Source organism: Nuphar pumila, chromosome 12, assembly GCF_984573655.1.
Source record: "Nuphar pumila chromosome 12, dmNupPumi1.hap1.1, whole genome shotgun sequence".
Classification (NCBI taxonomy): Eukaryota; Viridiplantae; Streptophyta; class Magnoliopsida; order Nymphaeales; family Nymphaeaceae; genus Nuphar; species Nuphar pumila.
The window spans coordinates 2,527,895-2,553,505 of NC_143260.1; the positions used below are offsets into that span (position 1 = coordinate 2,527,895).

General features: G+C 39.1%; 1 protein-coding gene across 2 annotated transcripts; it reads right to left on the bottom strand.

The window, feature by feature from the left end:
* Positions 1 to 1,801: 1,801 nt before the first annotated feature.
* Positions 1,802 to 25,611, bottom strand: LOC149819641 (ubiquitin-conjugating enzyme E2-23 kDa-like). 2 transcript variants are annotated; one of them, XM_089982942.1, is made up of 7 exons: positions 25,277 to 25,611; positions 24,914 to 24,991; positions 24,552 to 24,631; positions 11,603 to 11,717; positions 11,206 to 11,258; positions 9,711 to 9,839; positions 1,802 to 2,148 (listed from the first exon to the last, which is right to left on the bottom strand). In XM_089982942.1, exons 2-7 carry the CDS (start codon positions 24,955 to 24,957, stop codon positions 2,015 to 2,017), a joined length of 555 nt encoding a protein of 184 aa, XP_089839068.1. In that variant the 5' UTR covers positions 24,958 to 24,991; positions 25,277 to 25,611; the 3' UTR covers positions 1,802 to 2,014. The 2 variants fall into 2 exon arrangements, with proteins under 2 accessions (XP_089839068.1, XP_089839069.1); XM_089982943.1 differs by lacking the exons at positions 24,552 to 24,631; positions 24,914 to 24,991; positions 25,277 to 25,611 and adding an exon at positions 21,858 to 21,935.

Below are 25,611 nucleotides of genomic sequence, written 5' to 3' on the forward strand. Positions count from 1 at the left end.
TCACATTTTAATCTGGTTACTTTTATGAAACATTAGTACATGTAAGATGCAATAAGGCCAAATGGCTAATCAGGTGTCTGGGATCCTAGGGGCATTTTCCATCAATATCCTAAGTCCAGCTCCAAATTCAAATATGCTGCACTAGACCCAACTTTAAACTATTTGCATCCCTAAGTGTTGGCAGTTGAACCCCCATTGAAACCAATTAGTTCTTGACGGATCAAAATCCTATTAAACCAATGATGTCATTAGCAAGGATGTCATCCATATATTTTAATGCAGTGATCACCACCATCACAAATCTCGGTATGAAATTTTCTTGGAAAAAAAGTTTTTTTTAATATGAACGTTTCAATATATTAAAAATTAAAACATAAAATGTTAGAAAAATCGTTGCAAACAAAAACCAATAAAAGCAGGATAAAATTTGCTGTGTTTTTGAAATATCTGACTTTTATCAATTATTCTACCATTTTGTGAACACGATACTTGACATGCATTAGAGGGCTTTATGTGTTTAGTCTAGGCGCTCGTTCAGAAAGGAGATTTGGTGCATTGATTCACCTGATGTCCCTGATATTCTGCTTTATGGGGCCAAGCACTGCCAGTCCAGCCCTGCAAAGCTGCCTATCAGCCAATCCGCTTGTTCTTAAATAAGTTCCTTTGTCAACAAACCAGGGCCCAAACCCCCCACCTGGGCAAAATATGATAGAACATTGCTTTTACATCCGATAGATCTGTCGATACACCATGCTGCAGTCTACAATCTGGTTGGAAGTCTGCGGCTCAAGTCATATGCAGTTCAACTAGACATGATGAGAATGGCAACATGAGCAGGTGCAGCTCCTGGAATAGAGCCAACATGGTTGGAAAAAGAATTCAGACCTATGGCTCCTCATCAAGTTAATTGTCAATGGTACAAGCAAGACCACTTGTAAAATACCTGCAAAGAAGCGTCTGGCTTTTTCTTTGAATATATCCAACTTCTACCTAAAGCCTTTCCATGCAATATGAAGTGATAAAAAGTGACCACCAAGATTGCATCCAACTTTCTGTAAAATCCTGGTTGACACCATCCTCATAAGCTAAAGCAGAAAGGCAAGAACAAGGAAGTTTAAGATTGCTCACAAGTTAGCATAGGAAGTACTGCTCAGTTATCAAGTATGTTAACAAGAACAAAATCATCATTGTGGAATCAATCTCATTAATACTGCCTGTACATCCTTGATAAACTGTCACGCCCTAAAGCTGCACCTGCATGATTCACGACGAGGCAATGCAGCCATGAATTATATCAGGTACCAACAGAAGAGGCGTTAGACTATTCATCAATGGAACAATATTCTCCCTTAATTCCAAAGGCTGTCCAGTCACATTACATATAAAGGGAATTTTTGAGCAGAGAACCTCACCTAGAAGGCCGCTGCACATATACACATATACGGGGAAGCCAACATTAGGAAATCGTTCACCAGTTTTTGAAGAGCAATCATATTGAAAAATGTATATGTTGGTTGTCTACTCAAAGATATAAGAATAAGACCCTCTAATATAAGTCTGGGATTCAATAGTGAAACCAGAGCATGATCATTCACTGTTTTCTTTTGGATAAAGATTTAAATTTTCATATTTGAAATTTTCTTTTCCTTGTCTTGTGGTTTCCTGTTCCCCAAAATCAGGTAATCAAATGCCAGCAACTAAATGAACAACGGACAATTAGTTGCAAGGGACAGGTATAAAATGAGGGAAGATCATGCACAATGTTTGGAAAAACTGTAGCAGGGATCATCACAGGTCAGCATGTCCAGCTATTTCATCATCACTTGATTCTTCAATTTAAATTTTCGTACTTGAAATATTCTTTTCCTTGTCTTGTGGTTTCCTGTTCTTCCCCAAAATCAGGTAATCAAATGACAGCAACTAACGAACAAAGGACAACTGGTTACAAGGGGCATGTTCAAAATGAGGAGAGACCATGTACAATATTTAGGAAAACAAACTGTAGCAAGGACCATCACAGGTCAGCATGTCCAGCAATTTCATCATCACTTGATTCTCCATCATTTCCATCGCTCACCTCCTCCTCATCACTGCTTTCTTCAATAACTTTGGTAATGTGTTCTCTTTTTGCATATCGCTCACAGAACTCTGGTATCACCCGGAAGACACAGAATGGGAATCAGTTGGCAATTCAAATAGAGTATGCAATGTCAAAAGGTGAAGTATAAAAACAGAATCATACAAACTAAAATGATCCGATCTCAAAAGTTGGCAATACAACCTAGCTACGAGAAACCAAAGTAGATGGCAATGAGAAGCTGATTCATATATTCCATGCAGTCATAATATCACATATTTTCCCTCTGCCTCCACCACCACATTCTTTTTTGTTAGTTAGGCATGGGATTTCCTCCTACAGGGTAGTGTGCCTCTTAACTGCTCCAACTATCTCGTTTGACCCGTAACATGGTATCTTGACATTGTTAAAAGAAAATATTTGTGTTTGGGTATCAATATGTAATTATGGCAAAATAGATTGGTTCTTTTTGTAAACTAATTTTAACTAAAAGGGATTAGAAATGAATGAAAAAAATAACGACTTTCCCTCTCTCTCTCTCTCTCTCTCGTTTTCCCTCTTTCTGCCTGTGGATAGGCTGGTCGCTGGATCTAGGTCTGGCGGTCAGGCTCTTTCAGGCCTGATTCAACATGGTATCAGAGCCGGACCCTCATCTGGGATTCTGCTGCTGATTGATGATGCTGAAGATGATCGTGGCGTGTGGATCGTGGAGAAGATCAGATCAAGTGGAGATCTGATGCACATAAGTCGTGGAATCAGATCTAGTGGAGATCTGATCTGTCGAAGGTCGTGAAGAATCAGATCGAGTGGAGATCTGATCCGTCGAAGGTCGTGAAGAATCAGATCAAGCAGAGATCTGATTTGTTGAAGGTCGTGAAAAAAAATCGTGGCAGATTCGGATCAGGAATCAGATCTGGCGTGGGAACTGGTTGTGGATTAACGTGGTGGAGTCAAACCGGATATCAAATATGACGTGACCGTAAGTCAGATCTGACATGATTTTTTTTTCCTATCGCAGACCAGATCTGGGTTGGTCTAAAAGTTTTTTTGTGAAGATTGTGATCAGATAAGACCAGAATCTACTCTAGGGAGACTGTATACGTGCAGGTTCTGTCCGGTGGCTGGTTGAGACTCAATCAATATGGCTGGTCTGAAAAGGGAGCTTCTTGGTGAATATAAGGCATTTGCAAACCCTTTTTTTTATGGGTCTTCTGTCAAGCTAGATGACTCTAACTATGCAAGATGGTCCCAGACCTTTATGATGTCTGTTTCAGGTCATCGGAAAAAGCATATTTTAATAGAACAGGAACCAACCGATAAATCAGGAAAATACAGCACATGGGATGCAAATAACGATATTGTTATGTCTTGGATTATGAACAACGTATTGCCTCATATAGCTGACGGTCTTATTTACTATACCACCGTTAAACAGATGTGGGACAATCTTTGAGATACGTACTCCCACGAGACCAATGTTAGCTGCATCTTGCAAGTTGAGCAGGAGATTTATCAACTGCAGCAAGGAGATCAAACACTGGCTCAATATTATGCATCTATAAAATCTGCCTTTGAAAGGCTGAATGCACGCAAGCCCCTATGTTGTACCAAGCAAAAGTCCCATCAGGAGCAAACCATGGTTGTAAGATTTCTTACTGGGCTATCATCTGAATTTTCTGTTGCCAAGGTTCAGATGTTGACTGGATCTGATGTCTCAACTCTTGCCGAGGCCTACAACCGCCTGAGCAGATTAGCTATCACTCTTCCAGAGACTCAGTCTGATTCACAAGCATCTGCTCTTGTAGTCACCCCAGGTCGTGGAAGAGGAAATTTCCTAAATACTCATGTAAGAGGTCGAGGCAGAGGCAGAGGAGGAAGAGGTAGACTTCAGTGTACCTACTGTGGCAAATTGGGACATCTTGAAGACAGGTGTTGGGACAAAAATGGTCGACCCCCTTCTTCTTCTCAGACATCAAACATGAACAAGGCTCAAGTTGCAAAGCTTGACACAAAGACTCCCACTGACTCCTCCAATGATTCGGTCCCTCTTAGTCGTGCAGAGTACAAAAAATTGATGTCTCACCGCGCTTCTAGATCAGGCGCAGTTACTCTCATTGTTGATGTTGCTTGCTCCGCAGGTGATGGATTAAATCACCAAGGTAGTAGATGGATTATTGATTCAGGTACCTCTAGACACCTATGTGGGTCGTCTAAGAATTTTTCTAAGTTAGATCCCATGTGTGAACATCACAATGTTGTCCTTGTCGATGGGAGCTCATCGGCCATTATGGGTTAAGGAAATGTTTTCATCTCTCTGTTACTTCAGTTGACAGATGTGCTCCATGCTCCTTCCTTTCCTCAAAATTTATTATCAGTTAGTTGTATTGCAAAGGAGCACAATTATAGAGTGATTTTTGATCCTTTGTGTTACATGTTTCAGGATTTGCTGACGGGAAAGAGGATTGGTGGAGGCTATGAAGAAGGAGGTGTCTACTATCTACATCAACCACTTGGAGCCGTGCACACCGTGTCTGAGTCATCCTCCAGTTCTTATCAATGGCATCTTCGTCTTAGTCATGTACTGTTGCCAAAACTTCATAGACTTCTTCCTCAACTTCCACCTTCTGCCACGTTCCAGTGTGAAGCCTGTCAGTTGGGTAAATACCACAAGAGTTCTTTTCCTTCCAGTAAGAGTCCATCGAGTCAAAGGTTGTTTGAGCTTCTTCACATTGATGTATGGGGGCCTAGTAGAGTTCCCAGTAAGTCCCAGTGTCGTTATTACTTAGTCATTGTCGATGATTTTTCCAGATTGTCATGGGTGTTTTTAATAAAAGATAGATCGGAAGTTCCTTCGATCCTTATGTCTCTCATTATTGAAATAAAAACTCAATTTGATTCTCTTGTCAAGATTATTCGCACTGACAATGCTCTTGAGTTTAAACCAAATGAGTTACAACTGTTTTATAGAAATCGTGGCATTCGACCTCAAACTACTTGTGCCCATACCTCCCAACAAAATGGGGTAGCTGAAAGGAGGCATAGACATCTTCTAGATGTTGCATGCACCCTTATGTTACAATCAAGCATGCCTCCATCATATTGGGGGAGATGCCATTCTTACAGTATGCTACCTTATTAATCGCATGCCGTCTTCCTCGTTGAGAGAACAAATTCCCTTGAAAATCCTATATCCCAATGCACCTCTTTTCTCGATTTCCCCCAAGGTGTTTGGGTGTGTTTGCTTTATTCACAAACTAGGGCCTCATCGAGACAAACTGTCTGCTCAAGCCATAAAGTGTGTCTTTGTGGGTTATCCAAGAAACCAAAAGGGGGTACCGGTGTTATGATCTCATTTCTCGTAGGGAGTATGTCAGTGCGGATGTATCTTTTTTTGAGTATGTTCCTTTCTTTTCAAGTACCCCCTCTAGATTACAATGTGATCAGGGAGATGCTATGCCTTTACTTATCCCACCTCTTCCCTTGGAGTCAATTCCTATAAGCTTTCCTACCTCACACACTCAGACGCGGTATTATGAGCCTCCTGTGGTATACTCTCGTAGATCTCCTCTGGAATCAGAACCTACACTACCTTCTTCCTCAAAAGTAAGTCCTCCTACCACGACTGAAGTCTCTACTGTGGATGATGACTTGCTAATCGCTATCAGGAAAGGTAAAAGGCAATGCACTTTACATCTCATTTCTAAGTTTGTTACAGATGCAAGACTTGGGAGTCACATGAAGAAGTTCATCATAGCTCTATTTGCTGCATCTCTACCGCTTAATCACCATCAGGCAGTATTAAACCTCAAATGGAAAGTAGCTATGCAAGATGAGATGGATGCCTTAGTTTCACAGAATACCTGGGAGTTGGTTACTCCTCCCGTCGATGCTGATATTGTTGGGTGTAAGTGGGTCTACACCATTAAGTACAATTTAGATGGCTTAATTGAACGTTACAAAGCTAGGTTGGTGGCAAAAGGGTACACACAGACGTACAGGGTAGACTTCTTTGAAACATTTTCTCCAGTGGCTCGTCTTGGCACTATTCGGATTGTCATATCAGTGGCTGTAAATAATGGATAGAGTTTATGCCAGTTGGATGTGAAGAACGCCTTTTTGTATGGTGATTTGTCTGAGTCTGTGTATATGCAGCAACCTTCAGGGTTCAAAGTTCAGGGAGAGTATTACCAGGTGTGCAAGTTAAAGAAAACAATATATGGTCTAAAGCAAAGTCCACGTGCGTGGTTTCAGAAGCTGTCTGAGAATATGTCTGCATTTGGCTTCAACAGGTCAGCATCAGATCACTTATTGTTTGTTAAGAAAACTCCCACGGGTGTTGTGGTTATGGTTGTATATGTGGATGATATTATCCTCACAGGAAGAAATACAAAAGATATCTCAGATACCAAAGCTCATCTTCAGAAGCACTTTGTTACCAAAGACCTTGGTCCTCTTAGATATTTCTTGGGTATAGAGGTGGCTCGAAACAGTGAGGGGTTAGTTCTATCACAGAGGAAGTATGTACTTGATTTGTTGCAGGAAACAAGAATGTTAGGAGCCAAACCTGCTAACATTCCAATGGATCTTAAACTTCACATGTTTGATGAACAAGCAGAACCTGTGGACAGTAGAAGTTTCAGGTCTCTAGTTGGTAAACTCCTGTACATTACAGTGACAAGACCAGATATTTCCTTAGCTGTGAGAAAGATAAGTCAGTTCATGGATAAACCAACCCAAGTGCATTGGCAGACAACAATGATGATTCTCAGGTATTTAAAATCTTCTCCAGGTAAAGGACTACTATACAAACCAAGCTTCTCTCTCGATATAGTTGTCTATTCTGATGCTGACTACGCTGAAGACATTAATGATAGAAAATCCACTACGGGGTTCTGTGTGTTTATAGGCAAAAATTTGATTACCTGGAGAAGTAAAAAGTAGACCGTAGTAGCCCGATCTAGTGTTGAGTCAGAATATAGAGCCATGGATCAAACTGCAGCTGAAATGATATGGGTTAGATCACTTCTTAGAGACCTATAGGTAAAGACCTCAACGCCAATGGTGATGAGATATGATAACAGAGCAGCCACCTATATTACTAACAATCTGGTGTTTCATGAGAGGACAAAACATATTGAAGTTGATTGTCACTACATACGAGATCTAGTGTAGACAGGACAAATCTCTACTTGTCATGTTGCTTTAGAGGATCAAGTTGCTGATGTGTTTACTAAACCTCTTGCTAGTGCGGGCTTTCTTCGATGTTGTGACAAGCTGAGCATGATAGATATATATGCTCCAGCTTGAGGGGGAATGTTGAAAGAAAATATTTGTGTTTGGGTAGCAATATGTAATTATGGCAAAATAGATTGGTTCTTTTTGTAAACTAATTTTAACTAATCCCTTTAAGAAAGGATTAGGAATGAATGAAAAAAATAACGACTTTCCCTCTCTCTCTCTCTCTCGTTTTCCCTCTTTCTGCCTGTGGATTGGCTGGTCGCTGGATCTAGGTCTGGCGGCCAGCCTCTTTCAAGCCTGATTCAACAGACATCTAAAACATTTCAGGTATATTCTCATATTTTATTTTTAGTAACATTGAACTGCCTCATAAGCGCTGAAACAACAAAAACCCAATCTAGCATATTTAAATTTGTTAGGCTACAAGAGGAGAGCTGAATGCGAGGAATGAGAATGTAAACTATGAATAGAAGGAAGGTAAAGGATGACCTAAGAAATGAAAAGAAATATGGTACAATGAAAGACAATGAGAGGTGAGAAGAAAACCTATAAACATCCTTGATGGATTTATAAGAGAATTTTGCCTATGAACCAAGCAGAGTACTGAACAAACATCAAAGCAGAGTACTGAACAAACAACGAGGGTAGAAAACCATATAAAAACATGTCTTGAGCATGTGCACGTAATTATGTCATGGTATTTTGCACCAATGTGCCATAAGTCTTTGATATACATTCTGAAACAGATCCACCATGCATCACTCTTGGTCCATCTGAGTTATAGATTTGGATCACGTTCAGCCAGATCTAACTGGGTTTGAGTCTAGTGTATCAGGTTCAGGACCTAATGGAGTACCGTATCTGCATATGGACCCAATCATACAGGTCCAACTGCGAACCACCTACTTATGTCCCTACACAGTCTACAAAATTATTTGAATCCCTTGTGTTGCTGCTTCTTTGCTTCTACAAGAAGAATGCCATGAGGTATTGGCCCATTCATGGTCCTTTTTCCAGATACAATACTACAAAGGAGAAGGGTGTGAATGGAGAGTAAATGCAGGATACATAACAGAAAAATTAGTTCAAAGTCAGAGCCTACTGGCAAAATCTGTATAATTTATGAGTATATAGCAGCAATGGCTCCAAATGTCACTGAAAAAAAATGAAAGGAAACAACTAGGGTGTGTTACAGAGCCTGATTTGATGTGGCATGGGGGCCATGCCTAGACCCAAGATATTCAAACGAAGTATCTCAGATCCTCACTTTTTCAGGATCCAAGATATGAGTTTTGAAGGGAAATACATGGATCTCCAGCCCAACAGGGTTTGGCCAGAGATCTCCAGTTCTAAAGTCCAAGGCTTTGAATTGACACATTCAAATGCAGCTTATGTGATGTTTGAGGAAAAGTCAATTCTCAGGTTGTTTACCAGGAGATCAAAACAGACAATCGAGTGCATACAATTTAGGTGTTGGATAGAGTTGTCTTGGATGGAGCATTCCCATTCTCAGATAAATACAATAGTTAACAGTTAAAGACTTTATCTATATACCTTTTGAGTCTTGGATGGACAAGAGGTGCCTCGGCCCTTGTCTCCAAGCCCCACTCCTGACATAGTTTACAATATAGTCTTTCAGTTTATTATATGTTAGAGCACCTCTTTTTTCATTTTGCTCTTTTGTATGATTTTTCCCTGGACGGATAAGCAGCACCTTGTCTCCAAGAGCCCCACTTGTCTATCTTACATGATGTAAGGAGACAACATTGCAATATATCACGGGTGACAAGAAAAAAAAAGAAACCACTGAAACGGGAAAAGACATTGGTGAAAATATCTTGAAAAATAAATAATTTCATAAGAAGCATAGCTAGAAACATCAAAGAAGCTAAGACAAAGCATTGAATTCCTGCACTGACATGGAAGGCGAATCATACAATCAATCATCTAAAGCCATACACAAAGTAACATCAACAAATAATGCTCTGAAAGAACAAACAAAAACAAGAAAAGAAAAGAAAAGAAAAGAAAAGAAAGATTAAAAAAAGTGGAGAGAAAATGGGTTAAGGAAAGGGTTTTAAAAGTACAGACATCTTGAAAGGAACATGAAGCAGCGAGACAGGATGTTTTTATTAGTGGCAGGAGCTAGTAATGACAAAGCATGGGATGTCAACGAAAAATTTTCGAGCACAAAATAGGGCATTAAAAACTGATGTGACAAAATTAACTACATACATTATGTCCATCATATTAGAAGAGCACAGTCATGCTGCCAGATGCCATGCCAGCTGTGGACATGTGTGTGTGTGCGTGCGTGTTAGTACTAGAAAAATGTTGGCAACAACAAAAAGAAATCATAGAAATTAAAATTCATTGACACATGAAAATGGTTTACCTTTCACTTTCTGCTCAAATAGCTTCTTATCCCGCATCATCAGTGATGCAGCATCACTATTCAATGGATCTGTAGGATTTGGATAAAGTAATAGCTGAGGTAGGAAGATTTCGAACACATTAATCAAATCTGCAATACATCAGTCGTAGAAAGAGAATTCCATTAGAAATGTATGCCCTTTTCTCTTTTATTCTTTTGGCAAGTGAACAGAAAGTCCTATTATTAGACAACATTGGAGCAGAGCCTAACTTTTATTGGCTAATCCATGAAACTGAACAATTAAATGAAATTGTAGAAAATATGGAACAAAATATAATACTGCTCCACCGGCACTGTCAATGTCAGAAATGAACAGCAACAAGGAGGGTATCCACACATATCACAATTCCCAGGATTTGGCACACCAACTACCTTGAGATGGAGAGTGTGATATTCTGTTCGTCTACATGCATATGCTTATGAATGTTAGTGATATAGCATAAGTGTCTAGAACTATGTCACACGGACTCGGCTAGGGAGGTGCCGCACCCGAGTCAACACGCCCCGACACGGGTGCGGACACGGGTGCGGCCTCGGACACGGCCTGGACTCGGTCAACGCCGAGTCGGACTCGGTCAACGAGTCCAGGCCGAGTCCGTCTTAATTTTGGACTCGTTCAACGTTGACCGAGTCCACAAATGTCCATTTTTAGTACAAAAAACAAAAAAAAAGATCTTTTTATATATTTTTAAAAAATATATATATATAGCATGAGTCTTAAACATTAGGCCCAGAAAAAAAAATTATTCTTAAATATTATCATTTAATTCTCTCTCTCAATCTTAAAAGCTAATAAATTCTCATCCACGAGTACCAACACTTTTCATCCACCAAGTTCTCTCTCTTATAAAAGCTAATAAATTCTCATCCACGAGTAGCAACACTTTCTCATCCACCGAGATCTCTCTCTCTCTCTCTTTTTCAAATCTAGCTTTGAAAAATTAAAAGCTTTTAATGCTTTTAATTAATGTTATGAATTTTAGCAAAAGATATTTAATGCATTTACCAGAACATGCTTTTAGTTAATGCTTTTAATTAATACCTTGATGATGTTTTATTCCCATGGTAGCTAAGACTCGGCTGAGTCAATGATAAACTCAGCCTAGTTTGGTTCTCACCCAGTTATACTACTATTTTAACTCAGTTAGTTCAGGATCGGAGACAACTTGGAAGAGTCACGAGCCGAGTCCAAAATTTATATAGACATATGCACACACTGGATATATATATATATATATATATATATATATATATATATATATATATTTTAAATATATATATATATAGCCGAGTCCCCGTGTCCAAAATTTTTAAAATTGCGCTGCACCCGTGTCGCACCCGCACCCGCACCCATGTGAAATAGGTCTAGAAGGATATGAGCACACAGAAAACACGTAGTTGGGTGCACATGTTCGCCAGTAAATATCAAGTTTCTGATAATGTCTTTGGGTATTACCAAACATGGGGCTCCAGGTTTGATTGATGACGTCCAAGCATACAGAACCAGACCTGTCACCGAAATTCAGACATCTGAGAATTAAAAACTGAAAATATATGAAACTATGGGACATCTAGAATATGGTAATTGACAAAAACAACAAATTTGTTTGAGTGCTTGATTCCGAGATGACATCTAGCAACAAAGAGAATGACTTGATTGAAAGCAAAGACACTCAAGCCACACAGTATGATACATATATTTGTGATCATGATCAAAATACCAAGATTCTAATCAAACTACAATACCAATAAGGAATACATTCATGAATGATGATAAAAGAAATTTAGTCAGGTGATGATTATCTGAAAGTCAGTCAAACCATTGAAAGAACCAAATAAATAACTATGCTTACAGCTCATCAACATTTGGGTGGAAAATTTTGTTCAGGAATCCAATTGATGGTGACTTGTATGGATATGCCTCTGGAAGCTCCACACGGACCTTCCAAAATCCACCTTCATAGGGACCTACATGAATATCATACAGGAAAATAAATAGAAGAGAACTCACATTGTAAAACTAAATATCCTTTGCAAACACCACATAATCATGTTATCTGCATGAACACAATCACAGTGCAACCATGCCAGTAGGTGACATGTAACCTCGTCCCAATTTCCTCCAGGTTTCATTTTTGAGTATATCTTTTTCCATGAACCACGTGTAATTAACAGTCTCAGAAACTGAAACTTGGTGTTGCTTGACAAGCATGGTTATTGGGTTTCTTATTACCCTACTTGCAAGCTCAACATTCATGGGGCTGGAGGACTGTTCAAAGTGAAGGAAAAGAAACTGATTGACAGGCATCCATGACCTGCTTTAACGTACTTTAATGTTCTCAGTAACTTGACACTTTGTAATGTACAAACTTATGGGATTTCTCCATATAAGTATGAAGAGACAACCAGCAACTGATATGCACATAGTCCACTAAGACTTTAACATTTCCTAAAAAAATTAGGAACTAGTTGAACTGGAGTTGATAATAGCTGTAATGAAATACGCAGAAATAAACACAACGTCCTATAATGGACATTCACACATAGAATGCGAAGATCAAGTCCACAATGGACATATATAAAAGTCAAAAATGGCTTGCAAACATAAAAATGTTATAAAAGCAAGAAATGGGCTTCAAGAAGCCTTACAATGCAAAGGGGTCTACCCCTTTATTTATAGACAAGAGAGAGAGAGGGTTGCGGTACACTGCCGGTCCCAAGCCCGGATAAAGGAGGAGGGTTGCGGTAGGCCTGTGACAGCCAGCATAAAAACTTTGTCATACCCTATGAAAATGGAAATACAATAAAAGATAAGATTCAGAACGAGGAGATACGTAAGAAGGTAGGTGTTGCACCCATTGAAAATAAGATGCGAGAGAATCGTTTACGGTGGTTTGGACATATTCGGCGAAGGCCTAATGATGCTCCAGTTAGAAGGTTGGAGAAATGGGAAAATATATTAGTTAAAAGAGGTCGGGGTAGGCCTAGGAAGACTTGGATGGAGATGATAGGAAAGGATATGAATGCTTTGAACCTCACCGAGGACATGGCATTGGATAGAAATGATTGGAGGAAAAGGATTCATGTGGAAGACCCAAAATGAATTTCTTTTTTGGTTCATATCGCTGACCCCAATTGTTTTGGGATGAAGGCGTAGTTGTTGTTGTAGAGAGAGAGAGAGAGAGAGTGGGAGAAGAAAGGGAGAAGGAGTGGGCATTGGGGGCTCCAACAAGGAGTTGTTGGGCCCCCAACAGTCACATTTGTGACCGTTGGGGGTCCAACGACTCTTGGTTGGGACCCCCAATGCAACATGCATGTACAAAATAAATAAAAACAAAAAAATAAAAATAATAAAGGGAAAAAGAAAAAACAAAAAGCAAAAAGCAAAAAAAAAGACTAAAATGCCCTATTGAGCAGAATTACAGAAATACCCTTAGTTGAGTATATATATATATATAGTACATATATTTTAACACCCTCCCTCAAGCTTTACGGGGACATGACCGAAAGCTTGTTGAGAAGGAACATAAAACGAGGAGCAGCAAGAGCCTTGGTGAAGAAATCCGCCAACTGGTACTCAGATGTGACGTACGACAAATCTATAGTTCCTCTTAGATATTCATCACGAACATAATGGCAGTCTATCTCAATATGTTTAGTACGCTCGTGGAAGGTGTGGTTGCTTGCGATGTAAATGACACTTTTATTGTCACAACACATCTTCGTAGGTGTAGAGATGATTATGCCCATATCATTGAGGAGACTTCTAAGTCACACAAGCTCCATGGTTGTAGTAGCCATTGCATAATATTTCGCTTCTGTTGAAGACAACAATACTTTGTGTTGCTTCTTGCATCTCCAGGAAATCATAGAGTCACCTAAGAATACACATAAACCAGTAGTTGAGACTCTATCATTGGGATTTCCTCCCCAATCAGCATCAGTATAAGCAATTAAATCAAGTGATGAAGAAGATGAAAGAAAAACTCCCTTAGTTATAGTATTTTTAATGTATTTGATAATTCTTAAGACTGCGCTCATGTGCACGATTGTAGGTGCATGTTGAAACTGACTGAGTGAACTGCATGAGCCATGTCTGACCGAGTGATGGATAAGTATGTCAGAGACCCAACGAGTTGGCGGTAGGGAGTGGGATCTTCGAGAAGAATTCTATCTTCCAATCTCAACTTTACATTGATAACTTCAGGGGTTTCTATTTTCTTGTCATCTGAAATGCCAGACTTAGAACAAATGTTAGCAGTAAGTTTCATCTGAGAGAGAATGTACCCTCGTAGAGAGTAGGTTACTTTAATACCTAAAAAATATCTTAAGAAACCAAGATCAGACATGTCAAAATTTTCTTTTAAAACTTTCTTAATATCATTAATTCCTTGCTCATCACTTCCAATGATGATCATATCATCAACATAAAGCAGTAGAATAACTACTGAGGACCCTGCACTTTTCACAAATAAAGCAGTGTCAGTGTAACATGAACGAAAATTTAAACTTGTCATTATATTGCTAAATCTATCACGCCAAGCCTTTGGAGCTTGTTTCAATCCATATAATGCTTTGTTAAGTTTGAGAATTTTATCTTTACCAATACATACTCCTGGTGGAGGATCCATATAGACCTCTTCATTTAATTCACCATTTAGAAATGCATTATTAACATTTAATTGATAAATAGGTCATTTTTTAACTGAAACAACTACAATAAGAGTCCTAACACTAGTCATTCTAGCTATGAGAACAAAAGTTTCTTCATAGTCAATGTCGTATTCTTGGGCATATCCTTTAGCTACCAACCGGGCTTTATAGCATTCTAATGACCCATCACTTTTAGTTTTGATTTTGAAAACCCATCTACATCCAATAGATTTCTTTCCCGTGGATAATGAGGTTATTTCCCAAGTTTTTGCCTTTTCAAGGGCACTAAGTTCTAAGTTCATAGCTTCAACCCACCGGGGAATATTTTTGGCTTCATTATAATGAGACGGTTTATGAAAAAAGTGTAACGCAATTAGACATGCCCTATATTTTGGTGTTAGAGACTCATAAAAAACAAACCTATTAGGAGGATTAGAGATTCGGCTGGATCTTCTTAAAGAGGTTTCATCTATGTTAGAACCTTGAGAGTATTTTTCTAAGGCACTTAAGGAAACTTGTTGACCACGCTTAACATAGGTTTGAATTGGTCTACTTTCAATGACATCACTTTCATTTTCAACATTGTTAGGAGGAATATCTTCTTGGTTATTCAACAAATCATTATAAATTACCTCTTCTTGAGGAGTCACATCTTCTTGAGGAAGAAGATCAAACAAGAAATCATATTCACTTTTATCAATATCTTTTGTTTTCTCAAAACCATTTTCATTTTTTAGAAAGGTAACATCTTTAGAAACATATAGTTTGTTGCTTTTGATGTCGAAGCATCTAAAACCTTTTTTATTTTCTCCATATCCTAAGAAAACACATTCAATAGCTTTAGGAGATAATTTATCTCTTTTATGTGAAAGAACAAAGCATTTGCACCCAAAAAAATTTAATTTATTAAAATCGGGTGTTATTTAAAATAGTTTTTCATATGGAGATGTATTTTGTAAGGATGAAGATATCATTCTATTTATCAAGTAAGTTGATGTTAAAGCGACTTCGGCCCAATAACTTTTTGGAATTTCTTTGGAAATAAGAAGTGTCCTAGTGGTTTCCAAAATGTGTCTATGCTTTCTTTCGGTTAAACCATTTTGCTGAGGAGTTCTAGGACAAGATTTTTTATGACAAATTCCATTTGATTCTAAATAATTTTGAAATTCATTTGATAGGTACTCTCCACCCGAATCAGATTTAAGAGTAGAGATATTACTTAAAAATTGATTTTTCACTATCATATGAAATTTCTTAAAAAAGGCAAAGACATCGGATTTTAGGTTGAGAAAATAAATACACATATATCTAGTGTATAGGAGTATCCTCCTTTCGATATGACCGAAGAAGGGCCCCATACGTCCAAATGAACTAACTCAAATGGTCTTTTGGACACAAAGGTTCTATTTGGAAAAGGAGTAGATTTCATTTTCCCAAAAATGCAACTCTTGCAAACAAAATGTTTCTCATTACAAAATTTCTTTCCAAAGGGAAAAGAGTACATTTTTGAGAAACTTGGATGTCCAAGTCTTTGGTGCCAAGTTTCAATATTTTTATCTTGGACGTGGTTACAAAAAGAGTTGGTAGGAATTCTTAAGTGGCTCATGTAATAGAGATTTCTCCTCCTATGTCCTTACCCAATCTGCTTCCCTCACCGGAGATCCTGTATAGAGCAGCTCTTAGTTGAGAAAGATATTTCACATCCATAATCACATAATTGAGAAACAGAGAGAAGGTTTAAATTAAGTTGAGGTACCACCCTCACATTTGACACAAAAAAATGTTTGGAAAAACTTAACGTTCCAAAACTTTTGACTTGTAAAGATGTACCATTCACGGTTGAAACGTAAGAGGTTTTTGAGTTACTACATAAGTCGGATAGCCCATTCTCAAGACGTGTCATATGAAAAGATGCTCCGGAATCAAGGATCCAAGAGGACATACCTGGAGGAGAAGAGGAAGCGATGGCGGCACCCGAAGTTGATGGTGATTTGAGTAGAATTTGAAGTGCCTCCGATAGTTGAGCAAGAGAGAAGGAATCCTTCTCTTTGATGGGCTCCTCCTTTTGAGTAGTTTCTTCAACGAAAGCAATCTTACCTTTGGGGGCTTTATTTAGCTTAGAGCAATTTGGTCTTATGTGACCCGGTTCTTGGCAATGATGGCAAATGACTTTTCTATAGTTGCCATTATAATTATTTTGCCTTCCAAAGTGTGGAGGCTTGTAAGCTTTCATATGATTGCCGGGTTTAGACACGGCCAAAACTTCATCTCCTCCTTTAATCATGCTAAGACGAGTTTCTTCTTGGCATATCTTGGTTATGGCCTCTTCCAACGGAAGAGGCTTAGATCTATGAAGTAGAGAAGATCTAACTTGTTCATATTCGGGCCTAAGCCCATGTAAAAATTGGAAAAAATGTTCTTTTTCCATTTGTTCTCTCCGTAGTTCAACATCTTCACTAGAAACCTATTTTTGTTCTAGTAGAAATAACTCATCCCATAAGGGTCCAAGGATGCTAAAGTAATCTCTTACACCCATTTCCCCTTGCTTAATTGTACGAATTTTCTCTTGAAGGAAGAATTGTCTAGCAAGGTCCTTTTGAGTATACATACCTTTCATAAAGAACCATGCTTCGTTTGCCCTTCAAAATTTTGCAATGTTGGCACAAATTTTGAGCTCCACATTATTCATGAACCACGCAAGAATCTTTGCATATTTGCTTTCCCAATCTTCAACTTTAGATTGGTGATCTTCAATGGCCTTCATGCGAGCATTTCCTTCAAGTGTTTTTTCTTGATCACCATCCATCTTTGTGAGTTGGAGTTGTGGTTTCAGAATAGTGCCCATAACATATCCCCAAAGCTTTTTACCCTTGAGATTGTTCTCCATGGCGGCAACCCACATCATGTAGTTCGTACCATTAAGTTTAAAGGAGAGATCGATCTTTTGTTCTCCTTCCATAATAACTCAATAAAGGATGACAAACCAAGAAAGAGAAATACAATATGCAAACTATAACTAATCAACTAGCTATAGCAAGAATCAAGAGCATAAACCTTGCTCTGATACCATGTAATGAAATACGCGAAAATAAACACAATGTCCTATAATGGACATTCACACATAGAATGCGAAGATCAAGTCCACAATGGACATATACAAAAGCCAAAAATGGCTTGCAAACATAAAAATGTTATAAAAGCAAGAAATAGGCTTCAAGAAGCCTTACAATGCAAAGGGGTCTACCCCTTTATTTATATAGACCAGAGTTACCGGAAGCGCCCCTATAGAAGGGGAAGCGCGCTTCCCCGATACGCGCTTCGGAAGCGCGAAATGTCGCGCTTCAGAAGTGCGAAACGTCGAGCTTCCGAAATGCGTGGGGAAGCACACATTTTAATTGGGAAGCGTGTACCCCTTTAAAGGGGTACGCGCACCCCCATTAAAGGGGTACGAAGGGGCGATTTTACAGATTTGTCTTTTTTTTTAAACTTTTTTTCCAAAAAAAAATTAAAAGAACGAGTTTTTTAAAAAGGGCAAAAAAGAGATTTTGAAAAACCCGTGAAAACAAAACCCAAAAGGGCTTTAGGGTTTTTTCATGCAGCTCAATCCGAGTCTCCTCCATTCTTCTCTCCTCTCTCTGGCAACCGATCAGCGGAACCCAGAATCCGGCGACCTTCACTGACATCCAGCGACCTCCACAGCGATGAATCCATTCAGGTACGTACTCTCCTCTCTCCATCTCTTCTCTCCGTATCTCCCACGACCTCTCTCTTTCCATCTCTTCCCTCCATCTCTGTTCTCCCTTTCGTTTCCAGGGAACAAGCAATCCTTCTGCAATCATACAATATGCCATTTAGGTTATGAACAACATGACGAAATGGGAATATGTTTTACACTCTTTGTCGGTTCTGTAGAATTGCTTATTCATGTGTATGCTGTTGGAAACAATTTATTCTATCTATGTTTATCATTATTTATTGGGTTGCTTATAGCTTATCGTTGCCTTGTAACCGTAACCTTGATCTTCTGAAAACGGAAAGCTTATCAGTTTTATTTTCTGAAAGTTTTGGTCCTTGGAGATCTGATTCTCTACCTAGGGTTTGGGACATCATTGTCTAACTTAATTTTATTTTGGTGCACTTTATGGAAATCTGAGATTTGTGTGGCTACTCAGAGGGCGTTAAGGTGGGGAAATAAGGTCAGTCAATGAGTTTAGACTTTAGACCTGTTTCGACCCATCCAAATTGTTTCCCCCAAATGGTGGGCCCGTATTTTGCATTGATGAAGAATTTTCAAGTGATATAGGGCTGGTGTCTGACCTGTGTGAGGTTCAACTCATGAGTAGAGGTTTGTGTTGCAGGTTTGATCCCTTCATTCTCTCTAGAAGGTACATTTAGGGAATAGGGGATTGTTAGAGACTATTTGTTTCATTTTCCTGTTGCAATAACATGGTGGTCTTTATCTTTTGTGTTATCAATACGATGGTGATTTATATTCTTATGTGAGTCCCATGAAAGAAAAGAACAATATATTGGTTGAGAAGCATTTCACATTTTGTGTTTTAACTGAGTTTATTTGGTCATCTTTCTTATTTCATATGGAAGCTGCACGAAATCTAATGGTATAGTTGTATGACTGGTAGGGATCTGAGTCCTCACGCAGTGGTACTTTGAAGTCTCACGCTTCCCGCTTCCTAAAATTTTGAAAGTGCCTCGCTTCCCGCTCCCGCTTCAAGTATCGCTTCCCGCTCCCGCTTCCTCAACTGGCAACCATGATATAGACAAGAGAGTGAGAGAAGAAAGGAAGGAGTGGGCATTGGGGGGCCCAACAAGGAGTCGTTGGCCCCCCAACGGTCACATTTGTGACCGTTGAGGGTCCAACGACTCTTGGTTGGGACCCCCAATCAGTGTTGTGAAAAGCGTTGAGGGGTAGCGAGGCGCTCCACCAAAATTTGAGGTGAGGCGTAAGCCTTAATTTTTTTTTTAAACTTAAAAAACTATAAAAATGATCTAAAATTATAAATAAATAAGAAATGCTTTATTGATGAAGCACCAACCAACACGAAATAAAAAATCTCAAATAAATACGGAAAAAATATGAGATTAATCACTGCCATCACTTGGGGATTAGGTAAAATGTAGCATATTTGAAAACTTCTCAGAAACCTGTGGCCATCTGCAAGTCAAAAGCTAGATATGATGTAGCAAATGAATTCATATTTGCAGGATAAATTTTATGGCTCAAGAAGGAAATATATTTCATTAGAAAAAAGAAAATACAACATGAACAATTACATCACTTCATGCTGGAGTTAACAAAGTCTCATTTATCTAGGTCCAAAGCTACAATCAGAATCCCGCAAGAGTCTGCCAGAATCTTCAGAAAATGGTTCCATTTGTGGTGCAGTAAACACTAAGCAAAATGCTTAAAATGTAGAGCCATTAAATCCAAAAAAGTTTCCCTTCACAAGAATGGAAAGAACCGATCATGAGAGCAAAGATAACAATCAGGAATGATGAAAAAATAGATTGAATTAGTCTGTTTCCAATAAATGGTAAAAAAGAACACAATACATGAGCTTACAAAAAGATTAAAAAAAAAAATCATAAAGCCTCCAGAGAATAAGGGCATCAGTTAATTTATTACAATCAAATGGCAAAATGGCAGAGGGGGTGGAGCCCCCTACTGAAAAAGAAAGCGATAGGGGGCGAAGCCCCCTGTCGAGAAAGAAGGCGACGGGGGGGGGGGGGCAGAGCCCCCTTCCCTGTCGAAAAAGAAAGCGATAGGGGACGGAGTCCCTTGTCGACGAGAGGCGACGACAGGGGGCTCCACCCCCTGCCGATCGACCCAAAGAAAGAGGCAGGGGGGGAGACCCCCCCAGGCCGACGAAAGGCGACGACAGGGGCTCCGCCCCCCTGTCGGTCGACCAAGAGAGAAAAGCAGAGGGGGGGGGAACCCCCTGCCGACGAGAGGCGATGACAGGGGGCTCTGCCCCCCTGTCGGTCGACCCCACACAGAGAAGAAGTAAAGAAGAGGGGTTTACCTGGCGGCGGCGACTCCGACGTCACCGAAAAATGCAGAGGAAAGGCGGCATCGGGCATGTCGGCCGAGGTCGTCGGAACGGACGGCGATGGCGGTGAGTCGCTGGCGCCCTCGCAACAGAGAAAAGAAGATGGTGGTGGCCGGCCGGACGCCGACGCCTTCTCAACAGAGGAAAGAAGAAGGTGGAAGAGGCGATGACCGGCGGCGGGTGGTCGCCGGCGACAACGGTCGCGGGGGACGAGAGGGGACAAAGTGGAGAGAGAAGGGGTGAGGGATTTTACCCCTCGCCCGAGGCGCCTGTGTCTTTTTTAAAGACACAGGTTCTCTCGAACACTCGAGAATACAGGTCTGGGCCGGACTCGGGTCCGGGCCCATCCAATTTTTTTTAATGCGCGCCTCACGGTGAGGCGCGCCTCCCCTCAAGGCGTACGCCTCAAGGCATACGCCTTTGTGGTTTTACGCTTTTTTACTGCACCTCAAGGCACAGAGGCCCTCGCCTCGAGGCGAGGTGCGCTTTTTGCGCCTTGAGGCGCGTTTTTAACAACACTGCCCCCAATGCAACATGCATTTAATGCATGTACAAAATAAATAAAAACAGAAAAAGAAAAATAATAAAGGGAAAAAGAAAAAGAAGAAAAACATAAAAAAGACTAAAATGCCCCTATTGGGCAGAATTACAGAAATACCCTTAGTCGGGTATGATGGTATATATATATATATGAGTACATATATTTGAACAATAGCAAATCCCAAAATCTTAAAATCAATAACTAGGAATAAAGGGAAACACTATGGGAAGTGGGACTACTCTCCTCTAAGTATGCATAAATAAAAACAGCATCTGTAAGTATCAAGAAAGAAAGCATTCAAATGGGCTACATTATGTACTAAGTGAACATAACTAACCAATTATAGAAAGTCTTGTCAGAAGCATATATGGATATCGAGGCAGTGTTGAACGAGTTCGAGGACATGATGCCATAAAAGTAGCCTAAAGCTCTCCTGCCATGAATTGATGGCTATGTCACATGGATACAGCTATTTTTATAAAGTTATCAATATGACTAGTATATAAAGGGACACAATATGGGGCCCAAAATGGAGAATCCGTGTGACATAGATTGATGTTTGAGAAGCAGCAGAAACAGCCATATATTATTGTATTAGATAAGTCTATGAAATTCTGCATATTTTAGCTGGAATTTAAGATTCAAAAAACATAATCTGAGCATACAGCTCGTAGGTTTTTCAAATAATAACTAGGTCAAGGATTGATTAAAACCAGTGTAGCATAGAGGATAACCCTTCTATCAGAAAAGAGATGCTAAAAAACTCAATATTTACAGTCAGGACAATTAATATAAAGATTTATGAATGAAGCACTTAAGGAAACTATTGGGGAAAAATAGGATTACGTGTCTCTGTGTCTGAATTTGTTGGATGATGGGCATACATTGTTTTTGGCTGTTCCAAGAGGAAGAGATGTTCCAGGCCAGGCAAACACAAAATCCATTTGAGATTTGTGATGGTCTGAATGCCGTTTCTTGGCAGCATCTGAATATGAAATAAGTATAGCTATTTTAAATATAAAGAAGGAGCCTTATTGCCAAAGTATAACTTCTAAATTTCTTGATCTAAAGATAACAGATGAAGCCAGAAAGGAAATGCTAAAACTAAAGGCATACATGAGAACCACAAGTGATGTTGGACGAATTTGTTCTCAGACAAAGACCTTGAACCATGAAATGGGACCATGTACCAGAACTACAATTGCACAATACTTTGAGCTCGATGCTAAATTTCAACATTTTCATGATTGTGAAAGGTAGGAGACAAATGAAGTCCTGGGCAATAGATTGTGCTCAAACAGCCAGATTCGAGTTAAATCCAACACATCTGCCCTCATGTCACCAACGTAAACACAGCCTTTTTCTGCAGAAATGGGTTCCATTCCATGGTCCTCACATGCAACTCCAATACATGGGACTTGCACACACACGTGTGTACACACACATTATCCACATTACTGGGATGATCAGGGCACTCACTTGCCAGGTGGTTTCTCTTGCAAAAGACTCTGTGATAATGCTTCTGTTTGTGTGTGTGGTGGACTTGTTTTCTAAAGGAGAGACCATGCAGACCCTCAATCAACATGCCCCGATATAGAGGGCTACAATATCTAATGATCTCACACCAACTCCAGAAAAGCACCCATTAGTATCTTTAAGAAGGAAAGAATACAAAGTAGCTAAAAGCAATATCAGCAACCACATCTTGGAACCATTGGGTCTAAACAGGGAACACCGTTACAAACAAAAAAACATAAGGTTGCCTTTTTTGCTTAAAAACACATAGTGATAAAAGAAACAAGCTGCCATCTACAAAATGAAATGATTAGACCTATCCCATTAAGGCATTCAATGAATTATCTTCTAGCATTTCTGCTTGATTTCATTCATTGCAAAAGAAAATCTCTTTCACCATTTCTTTGGTGCCACATGTTTTGGCTTGCACATGCATAATTAGAATATTTTAAATGTCAGGAATATAAAAAAATAACATCTGGATAAGCATCTCTTATATGTAGAGGTAATCGTGCACAATTAAATATCCACTGTGGCCAAGGATCATTAGCATTTTGAAATACGCACTTTTTTTCTTCAAAAAAGTTAACTACGAATTATGATCTCATAAATACTTAAAACACAAAAAAAGGGTCATGCACTAGGAAAGAAATGGAAAATCATGCATGCTTTGTAACATAGTCGCCAAAGAAGGAAGAAAAAGCCAACAACAATGTGAGTCGAAAGCAAGAAGTGGCCATTTTAAATTTTAAGTGGAATCATGAAGTGAGAACTGAAAACGAAGAAATGCAGAAAATCATTTGAGAAGTGAAATTGGATTTATATGTGAAATGATGAGGAAACTAGAGGAGCATGAAAAAAGAATTTAGGAAATAGATATCATCATTCATAAGCTACATTAAGACATCTATTGAACACTTAAAAGAACAAAATGAAATATACAGCAGCATTTGAAAACAATAATTATGTATAGAAAATTTGTGACAAGAATGAGACTTACAAACAGAAAGGTCACTTTGTATGTCAAGACATTGAAAATATTAAGAAACTTTTTATGAAAGATAGAGTAATATATGAAGGCTTATTAATGCATCTCAGAAACAATATAAGTTATTTAGAGAACTTTTTACTAAACAAAAATCTAATAATCTTATGAAAGAACTGATTTAGGATTTCTGGTTCCTGTGTCCAAGAATCTAGTTCCTCAATCCAAGGAAGCATGAGAATCACAATTCCTAGTAGCAAGAATCATGACTGCTTTCCACTCATTCAGGAAGCAGGCAGAATGATTCTGAAATGCCGGGGGTTCCAGTATCTAGGCACTTCCTGCAACACTAGCTTATAATTCTCTGTGCGTTTCAAGAAAAATCCCCTTTAACTGTGAAAACATCAGGCCTGTCTTTCCTGACGTGGTGGTGTCTTTTATATGGTCTTATTTCACATCCAAATGCATAATGCTGACACTGACTGACACGAACTGAATAATCAACTAAGCTACTGTCTAGATTACAATAATCCAACAGGCATAAAAGATTCTACACCAGGAAATAGAGCTATTACATGATAGAAATATCGCTAAAGTCATGACAAATAAGAACGATCAGTTAAAGGTCACAAGAAAAATTGGAAAAGCTCGGTAAAGATTGCCAGACACACATTTTAAGAACTTCCAAGTTCTAAACATATTTTAGTTTGCTACTTGATAACAACACATGCAGCAGACATTACATCTAGACGTTCATAGTATAAAAATGGTTTACAGTAGCATATTAAAACTAATGCCCTGTTACCACACAGGTGCCAGATGCAAACTGCAAGATATGTAAGTCCAAAAATATAAGCTCAAACAGGGGACTAGAAAAAACAGAGCACCACAAAAGCATCCCCTAGTCCAAGACTCAGATATGAAACAACCGATAACCACTGCAACTCTTTAGACCTTAAAACTAATGACTAACTAATGCATACAAGACCTCTGCCACAACTAAGCATCGTATAGAGGAAGAAAGGGAATTGAGACCATACTGTCTTTGGGGCCCTGAAACTCGACGTTGAATTCACCAATCCCATCGTTGATCATCTCAACAGAATAGTCATTCATCATCCTAGGCAAAAAGCAGAGAAAATATCCAACTCAAACACATCAAACACCAAAACCCGGAATCGATCTAGCATGGCTACAAGGAAGGTGACAGGAAAACATACGATCTGGACATAATTTCAGGCACAGAAAGGAATTAAAATTCTAAATCAAGCTCACAGGACAGACCAATCATTCTTATCTTCCATCCACAACTACCCATAAAATATTACAGAAACAACAGATGTACACAGATTTCACAGCGCACTAGCACCATAATGTTGATAAGAACTATAGCAAGACTTACAGTTTCATGACATCCATCTCTCTTCTCTTGCTTGGAGAAGACATCGTTTACTTCTTTGGTCAATACCCAAGTGCCCAACTGAAAAAATCAAAGGCAAACTACATATGAAGAAGGGGAATACCAGATTTCTCCACCAAAAAATGAAAACCCAAACAAGTGTTTCAAGAAAAAAACAATAAGAACCATAGACGTGCCTTGTAATGAAGAAGCACCAAAGACAACTAAAAACCAATACAAAAAGAGATATGCTTCCGTCTTATTCTGAGCTATTGGGTTGTCGTCAATCGGATCTATCAGCGGTGGTGTGTGAAACAAGCGTGTACGTGATTTACTCGCAGTTTATGTGTTGAGAATTTTAGATACCTCCGCGATAAGAAATGCTATTTTCGGGAGAGAATTTGGGTGATGGATTGGTGGGAATTATTGTTGATGATTATTTCTTTTTTTTTCCAGGAAATGGTCGTGAAAATTATTGGATCTTGAACAGTCGACAGCGCTTTACGGGGTGCAACAGGTGCCTCTAGGAAATGAAATTGAACACTCTCTCTCTCTCTCTCTCTCTCTCTCTCTCTTTGTGTGGGTTGATATGCATGATCTGACCTCAGGAAGCTTTTGTAAATATAAAGTTAGTGATATATAAACTAATCTCTCTTTAAGTACAAAATGTTAGTGTCATAAATTACTCTCTCTCTCTCTCT

Excerpts from the sequence above, each read along its gene's own strand:
- LOC149819641 (XM_089982942.1), bottom strand. The coding sequence starts at position 24,957 with ATGTCTTCTCCAAGCAAGAGAAGAGAGATGGATGTCATGAAACT. Across the intron at positions 24,632-24,913 it reads GAGATGGATGTCATGAAACT|GATGATGAATGACTATTCTG; the intron begins GTAAGTCTTGCT and ends CTTTTTGCCTAG. Across the intron at positions 9,840-11,205 it reads AACCTGGAGCCCCATGTTTG|ATTTGATTAATGTGTTCGAA; the intron begins GTAATACCCAAA and ends GATGTATTGCAG.